Source organism: Plectrocnemia conspersa, unplaced genomic scaffold (genome assembly GCF_051122295.1).
Source record: "Plectrocnemia conspersa isolate PC_06_02 unplaced genomic scaffold, ASM5112229v1 ptg000004l, whole genome shotgun sequence".
Taxonomy (NCBI): domain Eukaryota; kingdom Metazoa; phylum Arthropoda; class Insecta; order Trichoptera; family Polycentropodidae; genus Plectrocnemia; species Plectrocnemia conspersa.
Window position 1 is genome coordinate 12,121,630 of NW_028277168.1, and position 27,364 is coordinate 12,148,993.

Here is a 27,364-nt window from a genome sequence, read left to right on the forward strand (position 1 = left end):
CAAAGCAAGACACGTGTGCATACACGCGAGCCCTTTTAGATAATGTCAAACACCTAGCACCTAATGTCGAAATTGATCAATTGGAAGCGACTCCCACGTGGCGTAACGGAGCCAAGGATTTTCCGCAACCGTTGCGAAAATCGGAGAGACGGTCAGCGTTTTACTTTTTTGAATAGTCTGCTTTCAAAATCAAGCGTTGCTTCTTTCCGTCAATTTACGTAAAACGAAATAATAGATCACAATAAATTAAAATGCGCTGAGTGAAGGTAGATGTTAATATTATACCATGGCATTCAAAAACTACCAACGCTTCGCGCTCGGTTAACTTTGATAGTTAAAAAAATAATTTAAACGGTGACGACTCTGAAAATACTTAAAATTTTATTTATATTTCATAAAATCTTATAGCGATTAACAATTTAAAGAACATTAATCGTATATGCAGAAAACGGACTAAGTCAACTAGACTTATTTTTAAAGATTTGACATTTTTTGTTATATATTATTTCAAAAAATATTTGTAATATACTGACAAATTGGGCAACTAAGATTGAAGACATCATACAATTTCCAACTAAGTTTATTTGTTTTATTGTTGTTTTTTATAAAAATGAATAGCAAAAATGAAATATTTTCTGAGAATATATCACTTTTACCACAAAGAACTTGTTTGTTGTCGGGATCGACTTTTTAGATAAAAAAAATAACCACAAGCCACCTATCAAATTCCTGAAATATTATGCATACTAAAGATTTCTAAACTTATCGATGACAAAAATATGGGGGGGGGGCTAGAAAAAAAATTATAGTAAAACCGAAAACACTTTTATCATGAAAAACACTAAATTGTTTGACGAAATTTGCTTTTGTTTTTAATCCTTTTATCGATTCTGTTTGATTTGATGTCAAGTTTGTACTTTAATTTCTTCTACCAAATTAATAAAATCAGGCGACTTATTCTTAACGATTTTTTTAATTTGCAAAGGGTGAATCTACGACTAAATTGTGTCATCGGAAAACGATTTGCATTTTTTTAACTATTTGATAACTCGCTCGGAAAAAAATGCCTTTATTTCTCTTATACCATGACAAAAAATGTCATCATTTATGATCTACTATAAATTATTATTAATAAAAAACTACTATGTATATCTAGCAATAGAATGTTAATACGCGTTATGTACATTTAACCGCGACAGCGTGATACACGCACACAGCCACTAGGCCGCAGCGAACAAAGCGAACTGGTAACAGGCTGATTCTCTTCCGAATTTCCACACCAGCATATTTTCCATCACCTTCACACTAAATTCACTACAATACCTAAGCTAGAATTTCACTATTAATAGGAAAATCAGATTAAAATTTAGCATGAAACGTGCTGAAATGGCGCCCCAAATTTCCTTTTTATATGTATTACGACAGAAACCCCGCGTAGCAAAAAACAACATTAAACTCCTCATGGAAATGACAAAAGTTCTTAAGGATTTTAGATTACTCGAGATCTACAACAAATTATTATTAATAAAAAGGAGGTTTGCGAAAAAAAAAACACTAATAATCCAGCAATGTAATGTTTATACGCGTTATGCAAATTTAACCGCAACAAAACATCTTTAACAACGTGCTTATATAATAACTTATATAGATGACAAACACGATTATCAACTATGAATATTTTGCTACTTTGGCCGGGCCTGATATATATAAGATACCAATAGTTTACATACAAGTATAAGAAAAAAAAAATTTTCTAAGGCACCACTTTTCAGCAGAGCCATTTTTAAGTTTAGTATAGTCTCAAAGCTTGAAATATTTTTGCTATTGTTATTTAATGTATTAGTTAAGTCACGTTGGTCACTTTTGCCTTGAAACAATATATAAAAATATAGTAGAGGGTCTCCAATATTTTTCAATTAACGGAAGAGATATACTAGAGTTCGGCATTACGGATATACGTATATATGTTTCTAATGAATGCGAAGCCCAATATGTGGGTAAATATGATTCATTTGTATTGAGAATATACGCTAATTTGTTTAAATAAACATGTGGAAACTGATTTAAATTGGTTATATATGATTCTAAAAAACAAATTGCTAGGGGGGAGTACTGTGAGGATCGATATGTGTCTGTCCTGGAATCAATGCAGATCTCTAGTAATACTAAATCTGCGGAAAGGAACACACGGTCGGCGCCTCCGTTTAACATTTTTTTAGCGTAATGTAATAATTATTTAATAATTCAATAAATCTTATACAGCGGCCAATCTGTGTCTCATTGCTAAGCCATCACCATACGTTCGCCAATATATATATTTACTAATATACGTATAGCAGAGTATTATTAATTAATATATTGGCAATGTAACACAAACGAATGTCAATATATTCATAGGTCAATATAACAAAAATAAATTAAAACTCCTACGCATTTACCATTTATCGCAAAAAAAGGTTAACCAAATTTTGTTTAGTCTAAGTTAATGCAGCGTTTCTCAAATGGTGTTTTGCAAGGTAAAAGTGAGATTTCCGCGAATAAACTAAATTCAAAATTTGTTCTTTATAGATTTAATTTTAAAAAACTAGCAAATAGTGACTGAGACTTGAGCACCAGACAGCATTTCAGCATTTTCAAAGGGGGGGCAAAAGCTGGCCAGTCAGTGGTCATTTTTTATGTATATATTTCATTAAAACATGCATTTTTCTGGACAAATTCATAGGGCCTTGTTTAGTATACTAGTTATCAAACAATATTACGACTTATAATAAGTGAGTCGAATGAAGCTTATCTAAACCAAATATTGCGTCGCCGTTGCAGTGGGAACGTTCCGTTACCGAGCGTTCCTACTGCAAAGTCGCCGACACGATTTTATTGCTTTTGATGTGAATTTTTGACTTCTGAGAAGTGATAATTGTTTTTGCGCCCTCCTATTGACCAAAATTCGATTTGAATATAATTTGACCAATACTCTTATATCAGAAGTATGTTGTAATATCGGTAAGTATAGCTATTATATTTTAAAAACATAGTGTAATATCGAAGTACGGACAAACTAACAAACAATATGCGAGATGTACTTCTTCTGCTTATTTTCCCCTGAGATATGAGTTTACTTAGTTTGTATTTTGAACTTGACCTAATGGAAGTTGTAAAACTATAATTAGTTTTAGAACTTTCGTTAGGTTAGTTTTGTGTTTGAACATTTCATTTCTTAGACATTATCATTTAATGTCACTAGCGCCTATCAATGAAATCATATTTGCGCCAGAATAAATATAATTCTACTGGTGAAATGTATTTGGACGTCACTACGTCACTAGTGAAAAAAGAACTTCACTGAAAAATACTCATACGCTGTAACATTTACACATCGCATGTAATAAATAATGCTAAGTGTGTAAATGTATATATTACTACATATGGAAAGGTTGAAATCATATAATCTTACTAGCACCTGCCAGATAAATTATATTTTCCGATATGATTTCACTGAAATGACATATTTAAAAAAAATTATCGGTATAGATTCAAGATAGATTTTCATTGAGGGATAACCCGAGAATTTCTGGTTTAGAATCAGTAACGTCATTTCCGCTCCTTCCAGGGGAGGGGGCAAAAATTGGTCAGTCAGTGGTATTTTTTTTAATATTTAGATTTCATTAAGATTGATATTATTTCATTAAATGACACGCATTTTTTGGCCCAATTCGAGGGGGGGCAAATGCCACTACCCGCCCCTCTCCCAAATGACATCCCTGTTAAGCACACGCGAAACAATTGTGTAAGTCGAACAGCGATTAAAGCGATTTCTGGTTTAGAATTGGTGACGTCATTTCCGTTCTTTTCAAGGGGGGGGGGCAAAAGTTGATCAGTAAGTGGTCGTTTTTTTTAATATTTTGATAGTATTTCATTAAATGACACATATTTTTCTAGCCCAATTCAAGGGGGGATGGGGTAAATGCCACCCCCCCCCAATGAAGTCCCTGTTGAGCACACACGAAGCAATTATTGTTTACGCCAAACAGCGATTTAACGTTGTTAATGTATCCTTATCATATGTTTAAAAATTGTTTATTTCACATATTTAGGTGCAGAAAAATAACATTGCACAACGATCACTTCCACTTCCACCAATAACAATAATTGTGCGGTTTCTATGCGAGTGCGTCGTTATGAACCGTTAAAACGAGACGATTTTCTATATACTTGTTTCCGAGAAGAAGCGAGCAAATCTTCGGTAGTACAAAAAGCGAATTCGCAACATTACCGACACGACGCTATCGTTTCTACACAATTAGCGATTCAATAAACGCGCACAGATACCCGACTACTTCCGCGTGTATACGGTTGATATTCAACGCCGTATATGATTGCGTATATGCAGAGAACTGTAGTGAGCGAATTCTGGTCGTCCTTCGTAAAGGTACGGACACGACCGTTGCGCATATCTTATATACATTAAATATATATAAATAAATACATAAACAAGTTTGACAATGAAAGGCGAGCCTCCGATCGAGAAATGAAACGACACAGATACAGAGTGTGGTGATCAAATATGACGCACAATATTTTTACGTCACTTTTGCTCGCCGTTCCGATTTATAACACAATTATAAATATTGACAAACAAATACTGGAATGTTGATAGATAGATATGCGGCCGAGGAGCGTTCAACATGCTTCATAAAACACACGCGAGTTTAGATGTGAGAAGAACAAAGAAAATCATTATTAGTATGCAGTATATTCACTAAACAGCGATATTAGATACACATAAGTGATTGATTATGATTAGTATGATAGTAAATATAAATACAAATAAAATATTCATATAAGCATTCGGTAACCAGTGGCGGCTCGCGAGGGGTATTCGTCACAGACGCGGTTTTAGACTAAAAATAAGGACCCGATTAGACGAATCGAAAGCGTCGCGAGCCGCCAATGTTTGTTTTTTACTCTGTGTGTGCGATAAAATAACAATAAAAGCAAACCATGATTGCATAAAACAAAGAAAGCCATACGACATTCAAATTTTAAACTTTTTTGTCTGACGTACGATACATCCATAGGCGTAAGTGGAGGTAAGGCAGGTGAGGTCGCCTGCCGGGGCCCTGGGTACCACCTTTGGAGAATAAAAATACCAATTATCAGTGGGTGGGGCCTCGAAACAAAAACAAAAACGAATTAATTGTTCGGATGTGAAATATATATAAAAGTATGCGAAATTACACTGATGCTATTTTTTAATATCTCACCTTTGTATTAAAAACGCGTAAACTTTCGCGGGCATACCTGTATATATATATATAAAAAATATATTAAATTTGTGCACATTGTTAAATTATTAAATGCTATAAAAACACGCAAATTTACGTCGATCGAGCAAGAAAAGTACGTTCAAAACAAAAATCATCGCATGCATCAAAAAACATATCGAGTGAGTTGAGTTTGATCACAAAAATAATGTAATGACGATATTTTTGCGAAATAAGCAGTTATGTTTTTTTTAATATAAGCATTATTAAATTATATAATTAATTTACAAGGACTGTTTGAGAAGCTCTGGCATAAACGACCGCGAGCACCTCAATGCTCGTATTGTTTCGATTCAAATGAAATAAATCGGTTAAAGCGATAAACGCGATACGATTGAACATCGTGAATTCATAATAAAAAAAGACAATACCTTATACATTTCTGAAACAATATGCCAACGACCCGTGCCATCTATAAACTTAGTATGGTTATATCCTACTACTTAATTAATATAATGGCAACAATTAAACGAGCATCAAGATAGGATAATGAGCAATCAAAAAGAGAGATTAATGTATTATAACGTAATTCTCTAATACTAATGTAGAACATCGCGATAACCCCTAAACCTTTGGAAATATTCGATAATAATTAACAATATCAATAATACTGGATATTAGCAACGAAACGAGGAAAATGTAATTCGAAAATCTAGGCGCAAAAGAATATGAAAACCCATAATAACATAATTCATATAGAAACATCCTGTAGCATAATTGAACAAAAATATTTTTATCAGATTTTTTAAAACGAAATACGGCTTTCTATCAAACTTAACACGTTCGCGTCGGGCTACGCATATATGCGTCTTTTGGTCAATATTTTCTTTGACGTTCTGTTGATATTGACTATCGAAAACAACTATTATGGCTATGAACATTCACAGTTAATAATTAAATATATGGAAATTACAATAATTTATACGTTAAAATGAATGAAGCTTCGATCTAGTTTGAAGGGTTTACATTGTGTGTACCCTGCACAATGATACGATCTGACATTGAGCTGAGCGCCAATCGCCACGGATTGTCTCATCGGTGCATATGCACGAACCGACGATGACTTGCAATTCGGAAAACGAATTGCACAAACGCAATCGATCGCTCTACGGAAATCGAAAGTCGGCATGCGTGTATTATATGTCGCAAGCAACGCACACGTGCCATCGATGATGACGTAGAAATAAAACGTTATGTGACGACTGAGTGACGAAACCCGCGCAAATCTGGGACAAGATCAGCGGTTCGCTTTCCCCGTTCGAACTTTGGTCAGTGGCCAAGACAAAAGTAAGACAATTGCGGTAAAAGTGTGCAGGTGTCCTCTTAACAAGCAGACCTAGAGAGGCGCGACCGTGTTCTAATTAACCGAGTATGTGTGTAGAATAAGTGCAGTTCTTTAGAATGCCGTACCAATTCTTGGGTTTAAAAAGCACGCTGCAATTATGCCAAAAGGTCGATTTGTCAAACACAAAGAAGTCATTGAGGGCCGGAAATTGATCATTGACATATTTTTCAAAGTAAACTCCATCGTAAAATCAATCGCGCGAAACAGTCTACTTCGCAAATCAAATTGTAATAACGTTTCTCAAAAATGCAACGCTTATGTACTGTAGCTTGACAACATTGTACTCGTACAATGCTACTAGAACTTGATTTAAAGTTTAGCTGAATAGTCAGATCGCACCTTTTTCTCTCATATTTTGCCATTTTGGATCATCTCGTTTTTAATTAAAAGGATCTAATTAAAATTAATTTATTTGTATCATTTAAGGTAAAATACAGTCATTGAATATTTTAAAACCGAGGGCGCATTAAAACAGGTACCGAACCCAAGATTTCACATTCCATTGAAAAACTCGCATCAAGTATGCTTTTCACTTCAACTGTTCGATCAGGTCAAATTAAGCTGTCATTTGAATCTCAAGAGTTCAATTCGATCTTCAAGACGATTTAAATATTACGCATGGCGAGAACAGATATATACATACAATTATTTCACAAATTCTATAGTCAATTTCAAAATAATATATATGTATATCAAAATAATATATATATCAGTTTAAGATCGATCTCAATTGAGAAAGGTTACATGCAGTATTCAACCCCTTCGACTATTTGTAATTTACACATATATTGTGTCCTTTAATCGTCTTAAAATGAGAAGTTTTTTTGTTATTATGTATTTTTACAGCCTTAAATGGAAGTGTGTCAACTAATAAATTTCAAAAATAACAAGGTGTTCGGAGAAAGGACAGCTATCCAGAGAACAATCCGATTATAGTTTAAAAAATCCGTTTTGCCGATATGAATTTTCAAAATGAGCCTCAGGGTATAACCAAAAGCCGTTATAAACGAAGAGCAATTAAAGACTGTGGAAGCTAATTCACATACGCTCTCGCATGTAATCTAGGAGTTGGTTTAATGACTTTCTCGCCATCTCGCTGTGATTGGAAAGGTCAAAAAACTAAACAAGTGGGTACCGCACGAATTGACAGACGTTCAAAAACGGAGACGTGTTATTCGTTTATGATTTGAAACAAAAAAATACATTTTTGAAATGAATCATTACCTGTGATTCTGTATGATAACAGAAAACGTTCTGGACTCCATGACAAAGAAGATACTGGTCACTGTTTGCTGGACCGCTAATGGAGTGGTTTATTATTATTATTATAAACCAAGAAAATCAATTACAGGTATTTCTTATTGTAGTGAAATTTATAATGTGAACGAAAAATTAAAAACAGCAGCCAATTTTAATAAACAAATATGGACCAATTATACTGCATGATAACGCTCAACCATATACATACAAATGAATAATGAAATTTTGCCGCACCCCCCTAATTCACCTGATCTCTAGCCGACAGATTTTTCACCTATTCACACGAGGATATCTCACCACACGCGCCTGAATCGTACGTATCTATTGCAAAAAATTGTACGAGTATTTTCTAGTCCCCCAACTACACACACCCAAATAGCACGTCCACAATTTACCGTGTTATTGGGGGGTCTATTGTATATAAACTTTGTACTTATATAAAAATACAATAATTCTTTGCCATTCTTGAGATTCTTTAGTCATAGACTATATGGGAAATTGGACCGGCCAATGTATATTATGACAAATTTAAACTATAAAAAGGCGAATGGAGAGAAGTAATTACAGCATCTTGTGAGGGGTTGTTATTTTTAATTTGGCAATTAAACCATTAAGTCGTTTTTTTGTTCATGGCTCAGAAGCGAAAAACTAGTTAAGTAAGGTAGCTTTTAGACTTTTGCACAGTACTGCACGTTTGATTAATTTAAGATTGCATCGCTTAAGAAGAACGTCACCACAAGACAACTCACAAGTCTCTATTTCATTGGGTTGAACTCAAGCTTTTACTGCCCAGCATGATATACTAGTGATATAAGTCGGTGTTTGATACATAAAAGGCCTAGTTTCAAATCCCATACGGGCATTTAGTGTTTTTAATTTGTATCGTGCCTAAGAGATCGGAATCCGTGATTATTATATAATTATAATTCCGAACGATTATCATAGATTAGATTTTCTATAATCAAAGTAAAACTTGTAAGCTGTAATGATAGTTTAAATTTAAAAAATCAGTCAATGATTTACAGACATCAATGCTGGTTGCTTACCCCATTGTAATGCATTGGGCTAAAGCCTGCCATGATACAACGAAAGATTTACAATAAATAATAATAATTATTTAACTGGATAAGTGCTTTTATTATTAAACAAGAGATCGTCGGTAGCGAAATCAATTGGCGCTGTTCCGTATCAATTCTAATTCAGTGAATGTAAAAAATATACTGCTAGCATTCTATAATTTTGGCAGGTGTTTGAGAGGCGTTATTGTGTGCAGCTGGTATTACATCTTTAGAGAAACTACATTATACAGATATATCTGAAATTATCGTTGTTACTGGAAATGTCAAAGAAAGCAGTGGAAGAGAACAGTCTGAATCTTGAATTTGATGTAGGAATGGTACACGTATGGATATAAATATCTTAAATGCTTGAAAAAACACGACAGGATAGGAATTTAATCCCGCGTACAGGTGAATCAAATCACCTTGGCAAATATCAGACGGCTTGGCGCTATTTATAAGCCTGCTCGCGAATCGCTGGAGTCCGAGTAGATCTTTCAAATAGTACTATATAAAATAAAAGCTTCCTTTAGAACGAATTGTTTTTTACTAACGACGATTCGTGTAGTAATAATTGTGATGTTGTGTAATTATCTCTAATTACCAGGAAATTGCACTCGCGTGCATCGTTTCTATATGAACACCAAGCCATTGAGTAAATCCTATAAATATTGAGCAACGGATAAGTAATAAGAAAATTCATATTAGTGTCGAATCGTGCCAAGGGCGGGTCGAACTTGGGTCAAACGACTAATATTTGCATAGAGCGCGTATAAGTGCTAATTCATTACCGTGTTGGAAAATTATATGTAGATCTCGACAACAACGGTGTATTTACATTAACACAAAGAACAATATAAATAAAAATATACCTAACGTGACTCAACGCGCACGCATAAATTAAACGCGCTGATAGCCACAACAACAATCCGAGAGCAGAGGAAGAAAACCTGATTTGATACTTCAATATGGCATACAACTAACGGTTGGAGAGTTTGGTTTGGTTGTGAAATAATCATAAAGCTATCTCGCGTGTGATACGACTAATACGATAATATAAACATCCTAAAAGATAACATTTCAACTCGTAGGCGAAGACCAAGAAACAGGATAGGCGCGCAAATGTGTGTCACGGATATCAATAATCATTAGATCATTACATTATTCAATATACAAGGTCGGAGAATTGAAGTGCTGAAGGCAAGAAAGGGCGTGTATATTATTTTCCAATTTTTACATCCAAAACACGATAAATTTTATCTGAATTCTAAGAATTAGCATATTGATTTTCTTTCCTAATAACCAGAGATGTCATTTCAGATTTTGGGGGGGCAAAAGTTGACCAATCAGTGATCGTTTTTTTCATATTTCGATTTCATTAAATTACGCATTTTTATATCCAAATTCAAAGGAAAAAAATCCTCTCCTAAATAACGTCCGTTTATAATCCACGTCAAAAGCAATAAAATAGTGCCGTCGCAGAGGAAACGCTCGGTATCGTAGCGTTCATATTAAGATTTTTTATAACAATATAACCACAATAAATGAGAATCGAATGAAGCATATCTAAACCGAATTTTGCTAATTAGGAAAACGCAAAAAACAATTATCCCTTCTCAAAAGTTAAAATCCATGCCAAGAGCAATAAAATTGTGCCATTGTGGTTGCAGTGGAAACGCTCGGTTATTTAGCGTTCACATTAAGACTTTTAGTATCAATATTACGACTCACAGTGTAAGAATCGAATAAGGCATATCTAAACCGAATTTTGCTTTATAGGAGAGCGTAAAAAACAACTGTCCCTTCTCAGAAGTAAAAAATTCACGTCAAAAGCTTCTACTACTGCCGTCGCAGTAGTAGAAACGCTCGGTTATGTAGCGTTCATATTAATATGGACGACTTTTTTTAACAATATTACGACTTACAATAAGTGAGCATCGAATGAAGCTTATCTAAACCGAATTTTGCCCAATAGGAGGGCGCAAAAAACAATTATCCCTTATCAGAAGTCATAAATCCACGTAAAAATCAATAAAATCGTTATGTCGCCGTCGCAGTGGGAACGTTCGGCAACGAGCGTTCCCACTGCGACGGCTTTTGACGTGAATTTTTGACTTATGAGAAGTGATATTTGTTTTTGCGCCCTCCTATTGACCAAAATTCGATTTGAATACAATTTGACCAATACTCTCATATCACAAGTGGGTACTAATATCGGTAAGGATAGCTATCATATTTTAAGAACATAGTGTAATAGCCAAGTGACAAGCTATGAGTAATATGGGACGTCTGTCTGTAATTCTTATTTTGCTTAGTTTCCCCTAAAAGATTACTTGACTTAGTTTGTATGTATGTAAGTGTCCTAACAGAAGTTCTAAAACTATAATTAGTTTTAGAATTTTCGTTAGAACAGCAAATGGACGTTTCACAACTGTCAACTTGAGTTTCATATGCATTTTAGAGCAGCATATAATTTCACTGACGCTTACCAATTTAATTATATTTTAGCTAGTAGAAATATATATCTACCGGTGAAAATGTATTTGGACATAAGTGAAAATATAACTTAAAAGTACACATTAACTGTATAATAATGATATGTATTACTACATATGGAAAAGTTGAAAACATATAATTTTACTAGCACCTGCTAGATAAATTATATTTACACTGGTAAAAAACATATATCTACCGGTTAAAATGTATTCCGATATGATTTCGCTGAAATGACATATTTAAAAATATGTTTCCGGGATAGATTCGAGACTGTTTTTTATAGATTTTCTTTGAGAGATAATCCGAAAATTTATGGTTTAGGACCCCCCCCCCCCCTACAGACGTCGCTGCAGAAAGTTTTAGCTGTAACGCGTTTTAGTCGACCTCATCTAACATCATTTGAAAAGACAGAAAAGTGGGGGAGCGCCAATTGAAGATAACTCGTATCTGCGGAGCGTGATGTGGATTTATCGACGATAAAATTAGAAAATTCTCGAGCAGCAAACATCTGTGAAGGTAATCTGTAAATGAAACCATCAACCATACAATCGAAAGCAGGCATAAGAGAACAACTTATTGTTTCATGAAACAATACCTTATCCACAACACCTTTCATACCAAGTTTTCTATGCTTAATGTACTAAAATGACCTAATTCGTCCATGACGTAGCACGAAGTTTATCAGTCGAGTCACACCACTATAATTCTTGTCACACATCTCTATGACGATACTATTATACATGTGTCTATCTGCACTATTCTTTGTTCGCGGTGCGCTTATACAGCCTTTGCACTCGGTGTCCCGGCGGGGTTACATTGCAACCCCCGGCGGGATTCCCTCGCCACCTTCAATGCTGACCCAGATTTTGTCAAAATGCGTGACCTATATTTCGCGGATAAACCAAAACTTCCATTGTTCATCGCGACTCATTCATGCGTCTCTCCCCGGACGAGATCGATGACGCCCTTTCTATTATTTGACACCTTTCCCTAGCAGTTCAAACAGTCAAATAAATTAATCAAATAATTAGGTGAGTATGTTAGTCTGCAGATTGAGCGAAGACACTCGCGAGATCTAACCGAGCTCGAATGTCGCGACCTAGTTAGATGCTCGCTGCCGGGTGAGCTACAGGGCTGCCACAAACGAAACCAACTCTCACTTGATTCTATAATGCGTTCTAGTTAGAACCATCTTGGGCTTCTTCAGTGTTATAACAATAAATCTATGAATAATGACTAGTATATTTACATAGTGCGCTACTGAGTAATACACAATCTTTGATATTGAAAGGCGTTTGTTTGTTAGCGACTGTCTTCGGGCGCTTGCTATATTGTTCTGTTGTCTACCTTTCGAGAGGGGAGTCTAATGTTCTGGTAAGCTCGCTATTCACGAAAGCTTTTCAGATATTCAACACATACGTATAAAGCACGTAGATACGATTTTAAAAATGTAACATCTAAGAGACCACCTGAATATGGCGTATGTGTAAAATAAATATAAATGACGTTCATAGTCTAATAATAATATAAAACTTAATTAATATATTTAAGATAACAAAATGACCTACGTAATTTTCAACAACTTTGAAAGTCTGTTACACTACACTGTTGATCAGTGTTCAAGGATATTGATCAATCGCACTCGCTCAGAACGTGTCGATCGACTTTTTTGTCGCGTATAAATTAAATTAACTATAATCGATTATAAAAACTTAGTTTCAATCCTCAAAACCAGGGCTTAACCGAAAACCGAAAAAAACGTTATTTTTGTCGGAATAGAAACCGGAGCAGAACCGAAAAAAAATCGGGTTATTTCGTTTCGGTACATGTTCAAACGCGCCGCCACAAAAAACTGTGCAAAATTTGAAAAATATTTGGTGCAAATTACAATTTTTAGAGAAATCAATTTCAATTACAAATTAACTAGGATTTTTAAGAAGTAAAGAATTTGCATAGAGACGTAGATTTTACAGACGTGGACATGAAAAAAACATATTTTAAAATTTTGTTGGTAAAATAAAAATACATAATAAAGTATATTCTACGAGACAATAGAAATAGTTCAAATGAAAATACGTTGAAAAATATTTTAATAATTAGAGGTAACTATGAATTTGATTCGTTTATATACTATATATTTCGTTTAATAAATTATATTATTATCATTTATTACATACTTCTAGTTATATTTATTATACCTTTAATTAGTTATTAATTAATATTACATTATATCAATGAATATACTATGTTTATTACAAAAGAAGGAATAAAATGTTCTAAATTATGGTAGAAAATATTATTTTTAATTCAATTTAAAACATTTAAAAATTAATCATTCGGAGCGGAATTGAAAACCGATAAACCAGTTATTTTTCAATGAAAAAAATAACGGTTCGAAACCCTATTCCAAACTCATGTTTGCCGAAACCAATTTATATAAATAAATATTGTCGCCACTAAAAAATACGACCACTTCCTTTTTGATTATCTAGTGGCATATGGTTTATTACAACAGAATCCTAAATATAAACAAAGTATTTTAATACAATTTTTAAACTCGTTTGTTCATTTATGTATTATATATGAGTTGGTGGTGGTTTTCTTCCAATTATTTTCGTTCTCTAATACCCTATTTTTTGTGGACCACCCGGCCAAGCAGGAAACACTCATTGCAAATATGCATAAGCGTTAATAACGCAATAAAAAAAAATGGTATTAGTCTACGATTCGTAGATAAGTACATTTGTATGTGACGATCAGAGATTCTGAGGGATTAGTATTCCTAAATGCAGCGGCCAGAAAGTGTCATTAGTGTTGCCAAATCCCAGCCTGTTCAAACCATAACGGTCACGCAACGATTCGTATAATACGAATGAAATAAATAAAAATAATTTCACTTTTGAACACAAGTTATTCCCGTCGTCGAGCGGAGCCACCTGAGAAAGCAGCCGCTTCCCTCTTCAAATCAACCTGGTTCAGCTACATCTGAAATTCAGAATTCAACCTGATCATCGCATATGACTGGATTCTACAGCCACAGACAATGCTACGAAAACACCGCGTATTTATAGTAATTACACATAATAACTTGTTGCACAATGAAAATAATTTCGCCCTCTATAAAAATAAACACGCTGACAGGTAAGTCAGACTATTGTATCCTTTCATCTGGTACCATATTCGAATTTACACAGCTAGAGCATCTAACGAATGAGATTTGCCATCATGATTTTCCACTTTAAAACAATATGGTAAAAAATCTTGATTTTGTCTTTTCGTGCATCATATAGTGAGTATAAATTTAATTTACAAACATCTGGGAAGAGTGGGAAATGTGCCAGTTTTCTTGATATATCTACACCACAAGTCTTGGAGTATCTCTATGATGGAAACTCTTTGTCTCCGACGTAGGAGTCGCGCAAGTCCGACCCTGACTGAACGCACTCTCGCAGAAGACGACCCTGAAAATTGCGCAACCGAAAGGGAGCCCGCTGATGCAGGGGCCTCGGCCCTTCGCCGAATGTCAGTATAAATAGAGCGACGCCCAAAAGTGGGTCATACGAATCGAGAGAGAGAAGAGTGCGGGCGACGGAGGGTCTCTACTGCCTACACGTGCAATCGCGCAACACTTTACAGCTGCTATTGACCGCACACTCGCACACACCGCTTTGTTAGCTACGAAATCGCGTTACAGTGCGCGTAGTTAATAGTAACTGAGCGTTACTTTGTAACCGTAGTTGGCAGTATTGACCGAGCGCCGCCGCCCCCCATCTGAACCATTGTCCATCGTAAAATGATCCAACGGAAGAGGGTCGAATGACTAGTCTTTCGACGATGCAAAATTGAAAGCCTAGATTCACAAACGCGCAGCGGGTGGAATAGAGAATGGGGGAAATGCTCCAAAACGGGAAAATGAAATAGACGATAATGTAAGCAGTTAACCGATCTCATGATTGTGCGCATGCGCGGCTACTGTCAAATATTGAAAAGACTCGGCATAGCAAAACCAATTATAGCTGCAAGAGTTGAATGTAATTCGGTGCCAAAACAAAGCACGAAGTCCATTCAAAAACGCTTTGTGTACTTAGTCAGCAGTCTTTTTTACGTATAGGGTTTTTAATGCGCCACATAGAAATGATAATATAATTTACTACTATTGATGCATTATATTAATGCAATATAGTCTCAAATACGTATAGAATTTCTTTCAATCTCCTCATCGCTACCTCATATTTTTAATCTTACAGTCCAAGCTGTAGAAAGTTACTAAACAATGGAAAGGCGGTGTTTCAGACGCATTTTCCTCAATTGAAACCACTCACTGTATGAATATCTTATTAGAACTGTTTTAAATTTTTCGCAATTATTCTTTGAAAAAATATTATTAAAAAAAATATTCTCCGAAGATATTCTCATTAAACATTATTAATATTTGGAAATATTACTAGTAGGATAAATGCTTTTGTGAGCTCTAAAGCAAGTAGCGCTATCAATTAAAATTCCAGTCACTACCGAACACAGGCTGTTTTATTGCAACAATATTTATACAATAAAATAAGCTTTTTTTACTAAATTTTTTTAAACCTGCATGAAGGTAACATAATATTATATAGTAAATTTATGTCACCCCTTCATCAGAATACAATGCTTGTGTCTCGAAATATATGAGTGCAAATGTCATACTTTTGTATATGAATAATGAGTTAAAATTTTTGGAAACGCCAAGAATAGCAAAGCGTAAGAAGACGCTTGAATGGTTAACTGAAACGGATTAGATATCGATTCACAAATAGCTTAAATCATTGATTACACGCTATGCCATTTACATTTAAAGATAAACTGTTTATCCTAGTGAATGAAGACTTGTTTAATGTGCTCTTTCAAACAATCACATTGGTAGAAAAAGACTAGAAAATATAGAGCCAGCAAGCAAGAAACGTGATAACTGCATTTTTCTGTAGGAGTTGCATATCTATAATTTATTATATTTTATCACGTGCGTGTGTTAGTGTAGTTTAGATACAGATACTACATATTGCAGAGGGGGTCTTCTGAAACGTTTCTAAAAAAAATGACCTTGAATATATATCTCGGATTTATTCGCTAGTCAGACTGATGTCTAAAAAATCTTGGAAAAAAGTAGTAATATGAAAGTTCCAACAATATAGCAACTATATAAAAGCAATTAGAAAATATCAAATTATAGTTCGTTCAACATGTAGTTGCTAGGCGTACATATTAAGCGAGTCATATCTGGTGAGTGCTGTTCCCGAGGATTTTTTCAATCCCGGGAGTCGGGATTGAAAATTAGTAGAATCCCGGGAATTTTAAGATTTTGAAAATATCAAAGGACATTAAAAAAATGTTTACCTCGGGATCTCACGTGTAATATTTGAATATCGTATCACACATCAACTAAAGATGGGGTTTATTAAATAGCATAATGGTTGTATAGTTAAGCATACTTTATATATCAAAAACTTACACAGGACTACTTTTTTAATTATTTTATGCGTATTATTACACACTGACACAAATCGCGGCTGGAATATTTGGCATTTGCATTTTTTTGTAATTTCTTTTAAATAATATATTTCTATAAATAATGCTATTATATGTATTTTTGATACATATTTATATTATTTATGAAAACCAATTAATTTAATGATAAAAAACAAGATAAGATATGAAAAATAATAACGGAATTCTAATATTTCAATAAAATAATAGTCAATTAATTTATCTATAATTTTGACAGACATATTTATTTTAACTCCAGAATATCCATTTGCGTTTTGAATAATTGTCATTATTTCTCATACTTTACAAGGTAATATTTTTTTTTAAATATTCATCCTAATATTATAAGAATAACTTTGAATCTTGGTATATATATAACATTTGTGTGTTTTGATCCTTTTTACGTTTTGATAGTATACTAAGAAAACAATCATTAAATTAATTCCGTTTCTAACTATATATTTATTTATATAAGCATTTTATTAAAACATGAACGTAAAAAATCAACCATGTTCTAATTAAACCCCAATTATAGTTGCCACATCAAATATAACGGCTAATATAGATAGAATCTTATATTTAAAAACTAATAATACTAATCTATAATATATATTTCAAAAAGTAAACTTTACAAAATAAAAATAATGGCTAAATATATTTGTAATTTTTAAATTAGATTAACTCATTAGCGCTGGGGAACGCATAATTTTAATTTATTGCATAAACTTGATTTAATTTATTGCACTATTGCATATATTTTTTACTTCACCCAATACATAATATGACTAATATCAATTTAGTATTAGCTATTTATAATAAGTAAATCAATTAATATATATTACAATTCTATTAAAACGAATACTCATAATTCATTTAATTAAAAAAATGAATAGTTCTCAAATTATTACAAAAAATGGTCATAATTTAAAAATTCAAAAAAGAAAAAATATTTAATTTATTTATAATTATCTTCTCGATGGTTATCAAACTATGTTCCGCGAATTACTATTGCTAATAACTTTCAAACTAAAACTGATATATTTTCAAGTCAGTGCGCAATAACATCGTTCAACACGTGCTTTTAAAATTCTACCCTGTGATTGATTGATAGTGCTGTGGAGCATCGATCAGTACGTGTAAGTACACTGTAACGTTCTCGAGATTTTCACCTTATCATACTTTTTACTTTTTTCACCCTTTATCGCATACAGTGCCATATATGGCCTCAGAAATGGCTAATTTAAAAAAAAAATTCTGATTATTTTTTGTCTCGCTGAATACAGTGACATCATTGGTAACATAATTGCGACCACTTTGCCATCAGGCATCGAAACTACAAACTGCGTTAACCGTTGGTAGTCATTTGAAGTAATGTCATACTACTACGCGTTCGAACATTTATTTCTTGTTGATTGTGTACATATTGGTAAGTGAATTTGAGAATATACTGATTAATTTTATAATCATTATCATATCATATCATTAGGTCTCTTTATAAGGCTAAATATAGCAATATTCCCATATCTGGCACTCTATACACTGAGTGCTATAAATATACTATATATATAACCATATATGCAGTATTCTTTATTTTTATGTAAAATGGATCCAAACATTTTTTAACATACCCGATACAAGCGAAGACGATCTGTACCTGACTATAATAAATTAAAGATCGGAATCAGAAGTAGAACAAGATCCACTAGAATTACAAGAAAACATTAAGTAAAAAAAAGCCGGAGGAAAGAATTCAAATACAATAGAGAATATCATAAAATTGATAGCATTGTTGAGATCAGAAACCATGCCAATCTATTTGATTTTAAAAAAGTATTTTTTCACTGCTGACGATGATTCAACATGTATGGAAAAATAACCAATGGATACTGCACAGAGGATTATTAGAAAGTTATTGTTTTCATTTTTTAATTAATTTGTATTGTTTTTGTTCTTAAACCTTTACGAATCTTTTGTCCACACGTATTGGACATTTGTTTTTTACTGGCAGCTCCTCTCCATAGTCTCCGGACTTTTTTTCTCAAGTTATTTAAAATTAATAATATTTTGGATAAAATCAAATAAATAAATCGTATTTTAAATATTTCATTTATTATATAATCTCTATATAATTTAATAAAAGAAGAAATTAATAAACAATTTTTATAAATAATAAACTTTATTATTTATAAAAATTGTTTATTAATTTATAATATTAATCTAATAATATTAATATTATAACATTTCTTAAATTAATATCAATTATGAAAATTAAATCAGTAAAAAAAATATAATAATAAATAAATATAATTAAAAAAAAATATATTTTTAAAATTATCATAATACCATTTATATTAAAAATACGTAATTTAACTTCTAAAGTTATTTCTGTCAAAATAAACGTTATTTTGTATTGATTCTAATCAATGATCATTAAATTATGTAATTAAATGTATTAATTAAAAATGCCTTGGACTTGGGGGCAACACTAATTTTTCGCTATGTTATAAAACATGTTAGGTAATATTGAGGAAAAATAAAAAAAAACATATTTGACTATTATTTAAAATGTTATTGGCAAAAATATATTAGGCCATATATGGCACTTTTCTATAATATTCATCGAGCAATATATGGCAATCGATACATTAGGAACAAAAGAAAATACAAATTAATTAAAAATATGAACATAGAAACAAGAGCTTTCACATAAACCTCTGTGCAGTACCCATTGTTTTTTTCCACACATGTTGAACCATCGTCAGTAGTAAATAAATATTACATAAAATCAAAACTTTCTATTTCTGTTGACAGTGTTTCTGATCCATTTTATATTATTATTTTCTTTATTTAAATTATTTATTATGAAGTTTTGTGAAAAATATCAAATTCAGCTCCATTTGACAAATACGGGTAAGTTAAAAAAACATTTGTCAATAAAAATGTTTGGATCAATTTTACCTAAAAATAAACAATACTGCATGTTGTACCATATATGGCCATACATATTTACAGTACTTAATGCACGAAGTGCCATATTTGGCCTTATAAAGAATCCTCATTTATGATATGATAACGAGTGTAAATTAAATCATTATATTCTTAAATTTACTTAGAACGTGTGTTTACTTAAAACAATCAACGAAAAGTTAATCTTCAAACACGTAGCAATGTGATATTAGCAACTGACGCACTAAAAATGTCTATCAACGGTTAACGCAGTTATAGTTTCTAGTTTCGATGCCTAATGGCAAAGTGGTCTCAATTTTGTTACTATGCAGCGAGAAAAATAATCAGAATAATGAGATGTTTAAAATGAACTCGTGAGGCCATATATTGCACCGGTTACCGAGCGTTCACACTACGACGGCGATGGAACGGTTTATTGCTTTAGACGCGATATAATTGTTTGTTTTTTAATTAGGTTTTAGTGTATTACGTTAAAATCACACTTCTCGTCGCCATCATAGTGGGAATGAACGATTTTATTGCTTTTGACGCGAATTTATGACTTCTCTTATTGAAATAAATGTATTTCGTCTAGTTCTCACGTGTATGACAGCGTATTGGCGTAAATTGGCAGTTTCTTTCAAGTTTTCAATTTTTACCACCAGTTGAAAGCATGGAGTAACAGATTAGGAAATAAACATAGCATACTTTGTGTCCATCATTTATAATTGGAGGTAAATATAAAAGTTTTTTTGGAAGGCTCAGTAAGCTCCCGTGCAAGCGGGAGTCGCTGCGAATATTGGTAAGAAGGGCATTCACCCTAGTGAAATTGCGTGCACTCGAATCGGCACTTCGGCAGGACCATTGATCTCTCCCCGCCAGCCGGTAGGGTTACGTTTATTGCGGGTTTAACGTCCGCTCACCCTCGTCTGGAATCGTACTGACATTTTTGACATCGAAACAAAGGTAGTCGCGAGCGACGTAATATCGACCAGAACAGCTGATAAATCGACGCGCGTACGATCGAAAACAAAACACACAAACAGGAGGTCGAAAGCGATTTTCGCGGCGGCCATGAGCCGCGACGATATAAACAGCTGATAAATTACGCACGGACAACGTTAGCTTCGAACGCGACCAAATATTCAAACTCAGTATTGCCATTGTCTAAAAAATGTCACAAATAAAGATGGCGGATTTGCTTTTGCACGCGGTGGATCGCCACCGACGCAGATTTGCGCGTTACATAAATTCAACTATCATATCATTTTAGAGCTACGTGTCATCAAAAATGATTGGATTGAAAAAAAGAGCTTCGATAATACGACTTATATGCGCATTCGCAGATAGCAATAGACAAAGTTTGTTGCCCCGCGGATCAAAAAAAGCGTATTTATCTCGAATTAGACCGTCGAGTCGTGTGACGCGTTTCGTCTATAAATATTGTTTATTCGGGGCGCAGGCGCAGGCGCTCGTCGCTGCACCCGCACCCAGTGCACCCGCGCCGATCAGCTGATCCGTTTTCGCCCTTTGTTCGGACGCCAGGCGCCAGGCGCAGGGGTGCGGACGGCCGTACCTTTGTAGTGCACCCTGAGGTTGTTCTGCGACAGTCCGATGTAGTTGTACTTGTCGCGGGTGCTCCACGAACGCGGCAGAGGCGTCTCGTTCTCGTTCACGTTGGGATAGAGCGCGCGCAGTCGATCGGGCGGCTGCGCCCCCGCGCCCCCCGCGGCCCCACCGCCCCCGGACCACCCGCCAGTCGCCATCGCCGACCACCGACTGACGTCACGTCGACCCAGAGGTACTGGCAATACTGCGTGCTGGCGGCGCTCGCGAACGCGCGGACAAGGCGATTGCGCAAAGTGGATTTCTTGTGCAATTTTTTATATTATCAATTGCTAAAATTTAATAAATATTTATGTCAAATAACATCCTTTGTTTTGTAAGAAATGAGATGATTTTTAATTTACCGAGCAGCACTTGGTGATTGTTTCTAAAATTTATTTATAATCATTACAAAGACAAATCTTACCATAAATTTTAATATTTTAAAGCTAAAGACCATGTTTTAAATTTTAAAATATCATTTCACACAACGGCCCCCCATTGCTTATAATAGATACTATGACATTGGAATTTCATTGGAGAGAGGGATCCTACAACACTGCCATCTCGTGTTTAAACGTTTTATCAAGTGCTATGTATTTTGATTTTATGATGAGTTAGTAAAATGATTTTATCTTATAATAAAGAGTTATTTTATTTTTTCAGAATTAGTATTTTGGCGGACGGATGGTGATGAATGGCAATTACATACAAATGTAGTTTTATTGAAAGATATAAAATAATTACACGTTTGTTATTTAAATATATGTATACGAGTGAACGGTGGACGAAGCACCACCGCTGTTGTCCAACGCACTGATGTTAATAGATTAAGCAATATTATTTTCTATATTTTTTTGCCAAATCATTATATTATTGTTGTCAAGCATATTTTTTTGCCAAATCATTATATTCTTAGTTGTCAAGCATGGGAAGATTTGGCAAAAAATATAGAAAATAATATTGTTTAATCTATTAACATCAATGCGTTGTGGCAGAATTTCGTTAATAGAAAACCAAGGCGCAGGCGAAAATCGTGTTGCTTGTACACTTATGGAATAACTTAGTATATATTGTAGGAAATCATGGGGACGATATGTCAAATACCACCAGCTTAAAATTTCCGAGATCAGATAAATCCGAGTTCATATAAAATATGAATTGCTTGAATACATTTTTATAAAACATTGAATGAGGATCTACATTTATTAATAAAGGTTCCTGTATCTAGGGTTTTTTATAACTCACTTGCCCTATTTTATTATTATTTTTTTAATTACTTTTATAAAGTCAAGCAAAACTTACAATGATCTGATTGAGATGATAAAATAACAAGATAATAAATAACGACGATATATTCAAAGGGAAAAATAACTAAACAGTAGTGTAATTATTAAACAAAATTGTACAATGTATAAAAATAAAATAAAAATATCTCAAAATGACAATTTTATTTATTTATCTTTTCTCTTTGTATCGATAAAATCATTCGAAATGCATAAGATAAGCTTATCAATAGTGATAATCACCAAGGATAAAATTGTAAAACTATAGATAAAACATTAGCGATGCAGGCGAATGAAACTATCGAAGAAGATGCAAAGGTAAAATAATAATTATTTATAATAAAAATATGATATATTATAAACTTTACTTTGTAATTATTTATAGAAATCACCTATAATTAATCTATCTAAGCATAAAGCTAAATTTGTTGACAAAATTGAGAAGAAAATTGAAAATGAATTAAAATTGATTAAAAAAAACGACAGCAAACTATTAGAAAATGAACAAGTTTATAATGATAAGATTTTACAAGTAATACTATTATTTTAAATAAAAATCTTGTTCTTATTATTACATAATTATGTATTTAAGGTTTATAGAAATTCTTTCGATTCGTTCCTGTGCAACATTTCAACATACAGATCGCTTTTATCACATATCAAGGAATCTTATGAAAATTCAATAACAGTGCGAGATAAACGTTTAAAAATGAATGCAACATTATTGGTAAAGTTTAGATAATGAGCTATTTTATTATTGATTCATTATTAAATTTTATTTATTAATATTTAAAGAGAGTCATGGCTAATGAAAAAGACAATAAAAAAGGCACTATAGATTCTCTTGTAAATGAGAATATTAATTTGAAGCAAAAAATAAATAAACTTGAACAAGAAAATGTTTTACTGATTAATAAAAAAGAAATGGTATTGTATAATGTACATATATACACTCACATATATAAATTGCAAATAGAAATTACAAAATAAAGACATTTTCTTAAAGATGGAAAGAGAAACGCTAGCAGATTATTTTACTCTAACTATTGAAAGAGAAGCTCGTTACACTTTATATCTCGACAATCTGAAATTGAAGAATGAGAACACAAAATTAATTAATAATGAAAAAGATAATACGCATGATCCATTTGTACTTAACTTGGCATTAGAACAAAGCAGGTATTTTAACATTTGATAATTAAGTTATATTTTTTGAAACACATATACTTATCTTATAGGAAAGATTTATCCAAATTGACGATAGAATTTAATTCGATTGTAGAGGAGTACAAATATTCAGTGCCTAGACGAGAATACGAATTATTAGAAAGCAATTTTTTAAGCAAACTAAAAGATTTCAATAAAGCTTCAAAACAGCTCAGTAGTATAACGGAGCAGTTTAATATAGTTAACGGTGATTAATATTATTATAACAATACAATAAAGGTACTGTAGTTATATTTAATTACAATCTTTCAGATGAGTTTATCAAATTGAAGGAAGCATATGAAGAGATGAAAGAGTCTTATGACGAACTGAAGCTTGCCGGCACTCCTCGTCCTGAGTGGAACGTATGCGCTGAATATATCGGAGGAGGCGGTAAAAGATGGGGTGAGCTATCGAACGGAACTTCAAGTAAAACAAATCTAAAAACCATACTGAAAGAATTAGGACCGATATCGCAAAGAGAATATTCAGAATATTTTGAAGGACTGGTATTTTATTTAATTAAAAATTATTTAATTAATCAATAATTTATGTGATATTATTAAAAAAATATGTATTAGGGTTTCGATCCGATTGTACCAGAATATTTACAACACGAAGGTCAAGTAAGGAATCTGAGACTATCGCGACGTGATCTGAGCATTTTAATTAACGATATTTGGAACTCAAAAATGACCGATACTAAAGAGAAAGTACAAATGCAGGACTTTTTGAAGTCTTATTTTATTGAAAGGTATATTGGGAATTTAATTAAATGCTATTCTTTTTCATAATAAATAAATATTTTTCAATAGATATGAGCACGAAAGTGTGAGAATTGAATGGGCATATAATCTGTATTGGGGTTGTAAAAGAATGTTGGCCGATCAGCAAGTTAAACTATTTTGGGGCGTTTTAAATGGAACGTTGAGTGAAGACGTCTATTATTTTCATAAATTGGAGTGGATAAAATTCAAAGATGCCTTGTTAAAGTTAACGTCTAATGAACAGGTTTAATGAATCTTTATAATAGTGTTATACAAACAATTAACATATTTAATATTCATGTTTTTAGATGAATGTATTAATTAATGACATAGAAAAGGCATTGAGAAAAACATTTTATTTGAAGCTGGACGTTGATATAAAAAGCATAATGGATATGATTAAGAAACAAGGAAAAATTAAGCTTTCATTTGTAGAAGTGCATGTTAATAAATTAATTTTAGAGGTATAGCAATAAAACATAATAATCTTTACATTACATACATTAATATGAATTAATAATTTAGGATGAAGAAGGCTTTGATAGAAATGATATTGCTAAGGAATTCTTTAGACAGCAACAGGCAGCTCAAGAGAAATATGTCAAAGAAGTGATTGTTCAATTGGGAGGAAAGAAAAACTATAATAAATTCATATCGGTCGAAAATCTTAAACGAGCTTTCGCTATACTCGATCCACATATTGGTAAGTGTTAATATAAACGAAGATCTGAAGGCAAGAACGTGTTAACTGATATGTTTAATCTAAAATTAGTTGTAATATGATATTAGTAATATCCATTGAACTTGGTTTTGTGTGATCTTGCAAATGAACCCACTCATATTGCTCGATGTAGAATCGATCATCAGGTGAAAACTATGTTAACTGAACTTTTCTATGAGAACCAAAATTATAATTTATTAGTTATTGATAATAGATATGATTTGTGTAACAATTTTAGCAAAAATGGGACATTTAATCTCTAAGTGTATTATTTTAAATATATTCTAAATAAAAATTATGAAATATAAGAAGATGTTAAAAATATAGTTCCGTGTAAAAATAACTGTAAAAAGGATTACATGTTCTCAATTTGAGGTTTCGCAACTATCAAATTGAGTTTCATCGACATTTTAGAGCAGCGTATAATTTCAATGGCGCCTATTAGTTAAATTATATGTTTGCTGGTAGAAATATATATCTACTGATAAAAATAAATTTGGACTACACTAGTGAAAATATAACTTTATTGAAAAATACACATTCACTGTAACATTTATATAGGTATGTAAATGTATATATTACTACATATGGGAAAGTTAAGATCTTGTAATTCTACTATCACCTGCCAGATAAATTATATTTTCACTGGTAAAAATTCATCTACCAGTGAAAATGTATTCTGATATAATTTCGCTGGAATGACATATTTAAAAAAATATTTTCAGGGTAGATTTGAGACTGTTTATTTTAGATTTTCTTTGAAGGAAACCTGAGAATATCTGATTTAGAATCAGGGGTGTCATTTCAGTTTTTTTCAGGGGGAGGGGTCAAAAGTTAGCTAGTCGAGGGTCGTTTTCTTTAATATTTCGATTTCGCCATTAATTACCATAAATTATCACAAAATTTCTGTAAGCCCTTTTCTTGATAAACTTCGAAAAATAACACTAATGGTCTAGCATCGAATAAGCATTGTTTGAACTATCTTTCGTAATTATCAGACAGCCATTTTGAAATTTTTAGAAAAGAGCTGGAATCGGAGCTAGACATGAACACAATTAGCTCTCAATTTGTCTAATCTGGCATTCGTCTAAACTTCCACCAATTGATCACCACTCGCTCGACAAAGCCACTCGGATCGACGGTGACTCAACGAACTCTCAAGACTCGCCTTCGCTAATTTGACTTCGTCGACTGATACTGATACCTGCATTTTTCTGTGCACATTTTGATAAATTATTTACTTTGTATAAAAATCTGTTATCAAACAGTACTCAATCCTAAATCAACTACATGTTAGTCTCTTCTCTTTATTCAGTACTTCCAAACGGAACATTCATCGAGAACTTCCATTCGAAATTTGATTTTGAACTCTCACTTCTCTTCCAACTTGAAATATACGAGCTAGTTTTTGTTGATTATCTCCGATGCTACATGAATCATATTTAATGTGCAGTGATATGATCTTTTCAATTAAAGAGATTGTTCAAATGCCTTTACCTATTACAGAATGAGTCAGTCATAATTTTGGAATAAGCTACAATTTTCTTGTAAAATTCAAAACTACGTTTATGTCAATTAACATTTTCTTGCCTTGGGTTTTTCAACTATAAATATTATTAAATAATCAAACTAAGTATTAAAATAAATTTCAGATCATGTAATTATGGAGTCGTACATAAGATGGGCATTCTCCAATAAAAGCACCGATATAAATATGATTTATCCGATGACCTTGAGAGCATTGGCTTCTAAGCTTTCTTCCGGAAACATACAAAGAGTGGGCGCTCATTACAAGCGTACAAAACTAAAGCCAGAGAAGAAATGTTCATAAAT

General features: G+C 32.9%; 2 protein-coding genes and 2 long non-coding RNA genes across 12 annotated transcripts in view; 3 read left to right on the top strand and 1 right to left on the bottom strand.

The window, feature by feature from the left end:
* RanBPM (Ran-binding protein M) overlaps positions 1-21,727 on the bottom strand; it is a 45,472-nt gene extending 23,745 nt beyond the window's left edge. For 4 of the 9 annotated variants that reach the window (XM_088184932.1, XM_088184931.1, XM_088184930.1 and 1 more), the window contains exons 1-2: positions 21,523-21,727; positions 5,063-5,128 (exon numbers count right to left, since the gene is read on the bottom strand). In XM_088184932.1, the coding sequence (XP_088041058.1) occupies positions 5,063-5,128; positions 21,523-21,712 (256 nt within the window). In that variant the 5' untranslated portion in view covers positions 21,713-21,727. Of the gene's footprint in view, positions 1-5,062; positions 5,168-5,261; positions 5,299-20,765; positions 20,889-21,522 lie in introns of those variants that run through there. The other 5 variants (XM_088184937.1, XM_088184936.1, XM_088184935.1 and 2 more) reach the window with 2 other exon arrangements.
* LOC148235943 (uncharacterized) lies at positions 8,545-12,574 on the top strand. The gene is made up of 2 exons (XR_015809415.1): positions 8,545-11,040; positions 11,187-12,574. It is a non-coding gene; the product is annotated as an uncharacterized LOC148235943 (long non-coding RNA).
* LOC148235944 (uncharacterized) lies at positions 21,529-22,993 on the top strand. Its single transcript, XR_015809414.1, has 2 exons — positions 21,529-21,747; positions 22,218-22,993. It is a non-coding gene; the product is annotated as an uncharacterized LOC148235944 (long non-coding RNA).
* A 126-nt stretch (positions 22,994-23,119) lies between these two features.
* Positions 23,120-27,362, top strand: LOC148235945 (translin-associated factor X-interacting protein 1-like). The gene is made up of 12 exons (XM_088184842.1): positions 23,120-23,155; positions 23,223-23,369; positions 23,430-23,564; positions 23,633-23,683; positions 23,844-24,016; positions 24,076-24,251; positions 24,317-24,552; positions 24,625-24,797; positions 24,859-25,054; positions 25,119-25,274; positions 25,336-25,513; positions 27,184-27,362. The coding sequence occupies exons 1-12, from the start codon at positions 23,120-23,122 to the stop codon at positions 27,360-27,362; spliced, it is 1,836 nt and encodes a 611-aa protein (XP_088040968.1).
* The last annotated feature ends 2 nt before the right edge of the window (positions 27,363-27,364 follow it).

Coding starts and splice junctions, on each gene's coding strand:
- LOC148235945 (XM_088184842.1), top strand. CDS start 23,120: ATGCAGGCGAATGAAACTATCGAAGAAGATGCAAAG. Junction 24,553..24,624: donor CAGAATATTTTGAAGGACTG/GTATTTTATTTA, acceptor AATATGTATTAG/GGTTTCGATCCGATTGTACC. Junction 25,275..25,335: donor TTAATAAATTAATTTTAGAG/GTATAGCAATAA, acceptor TTAATAATTTAG/GATGAAGAAGGCTTTGATAG.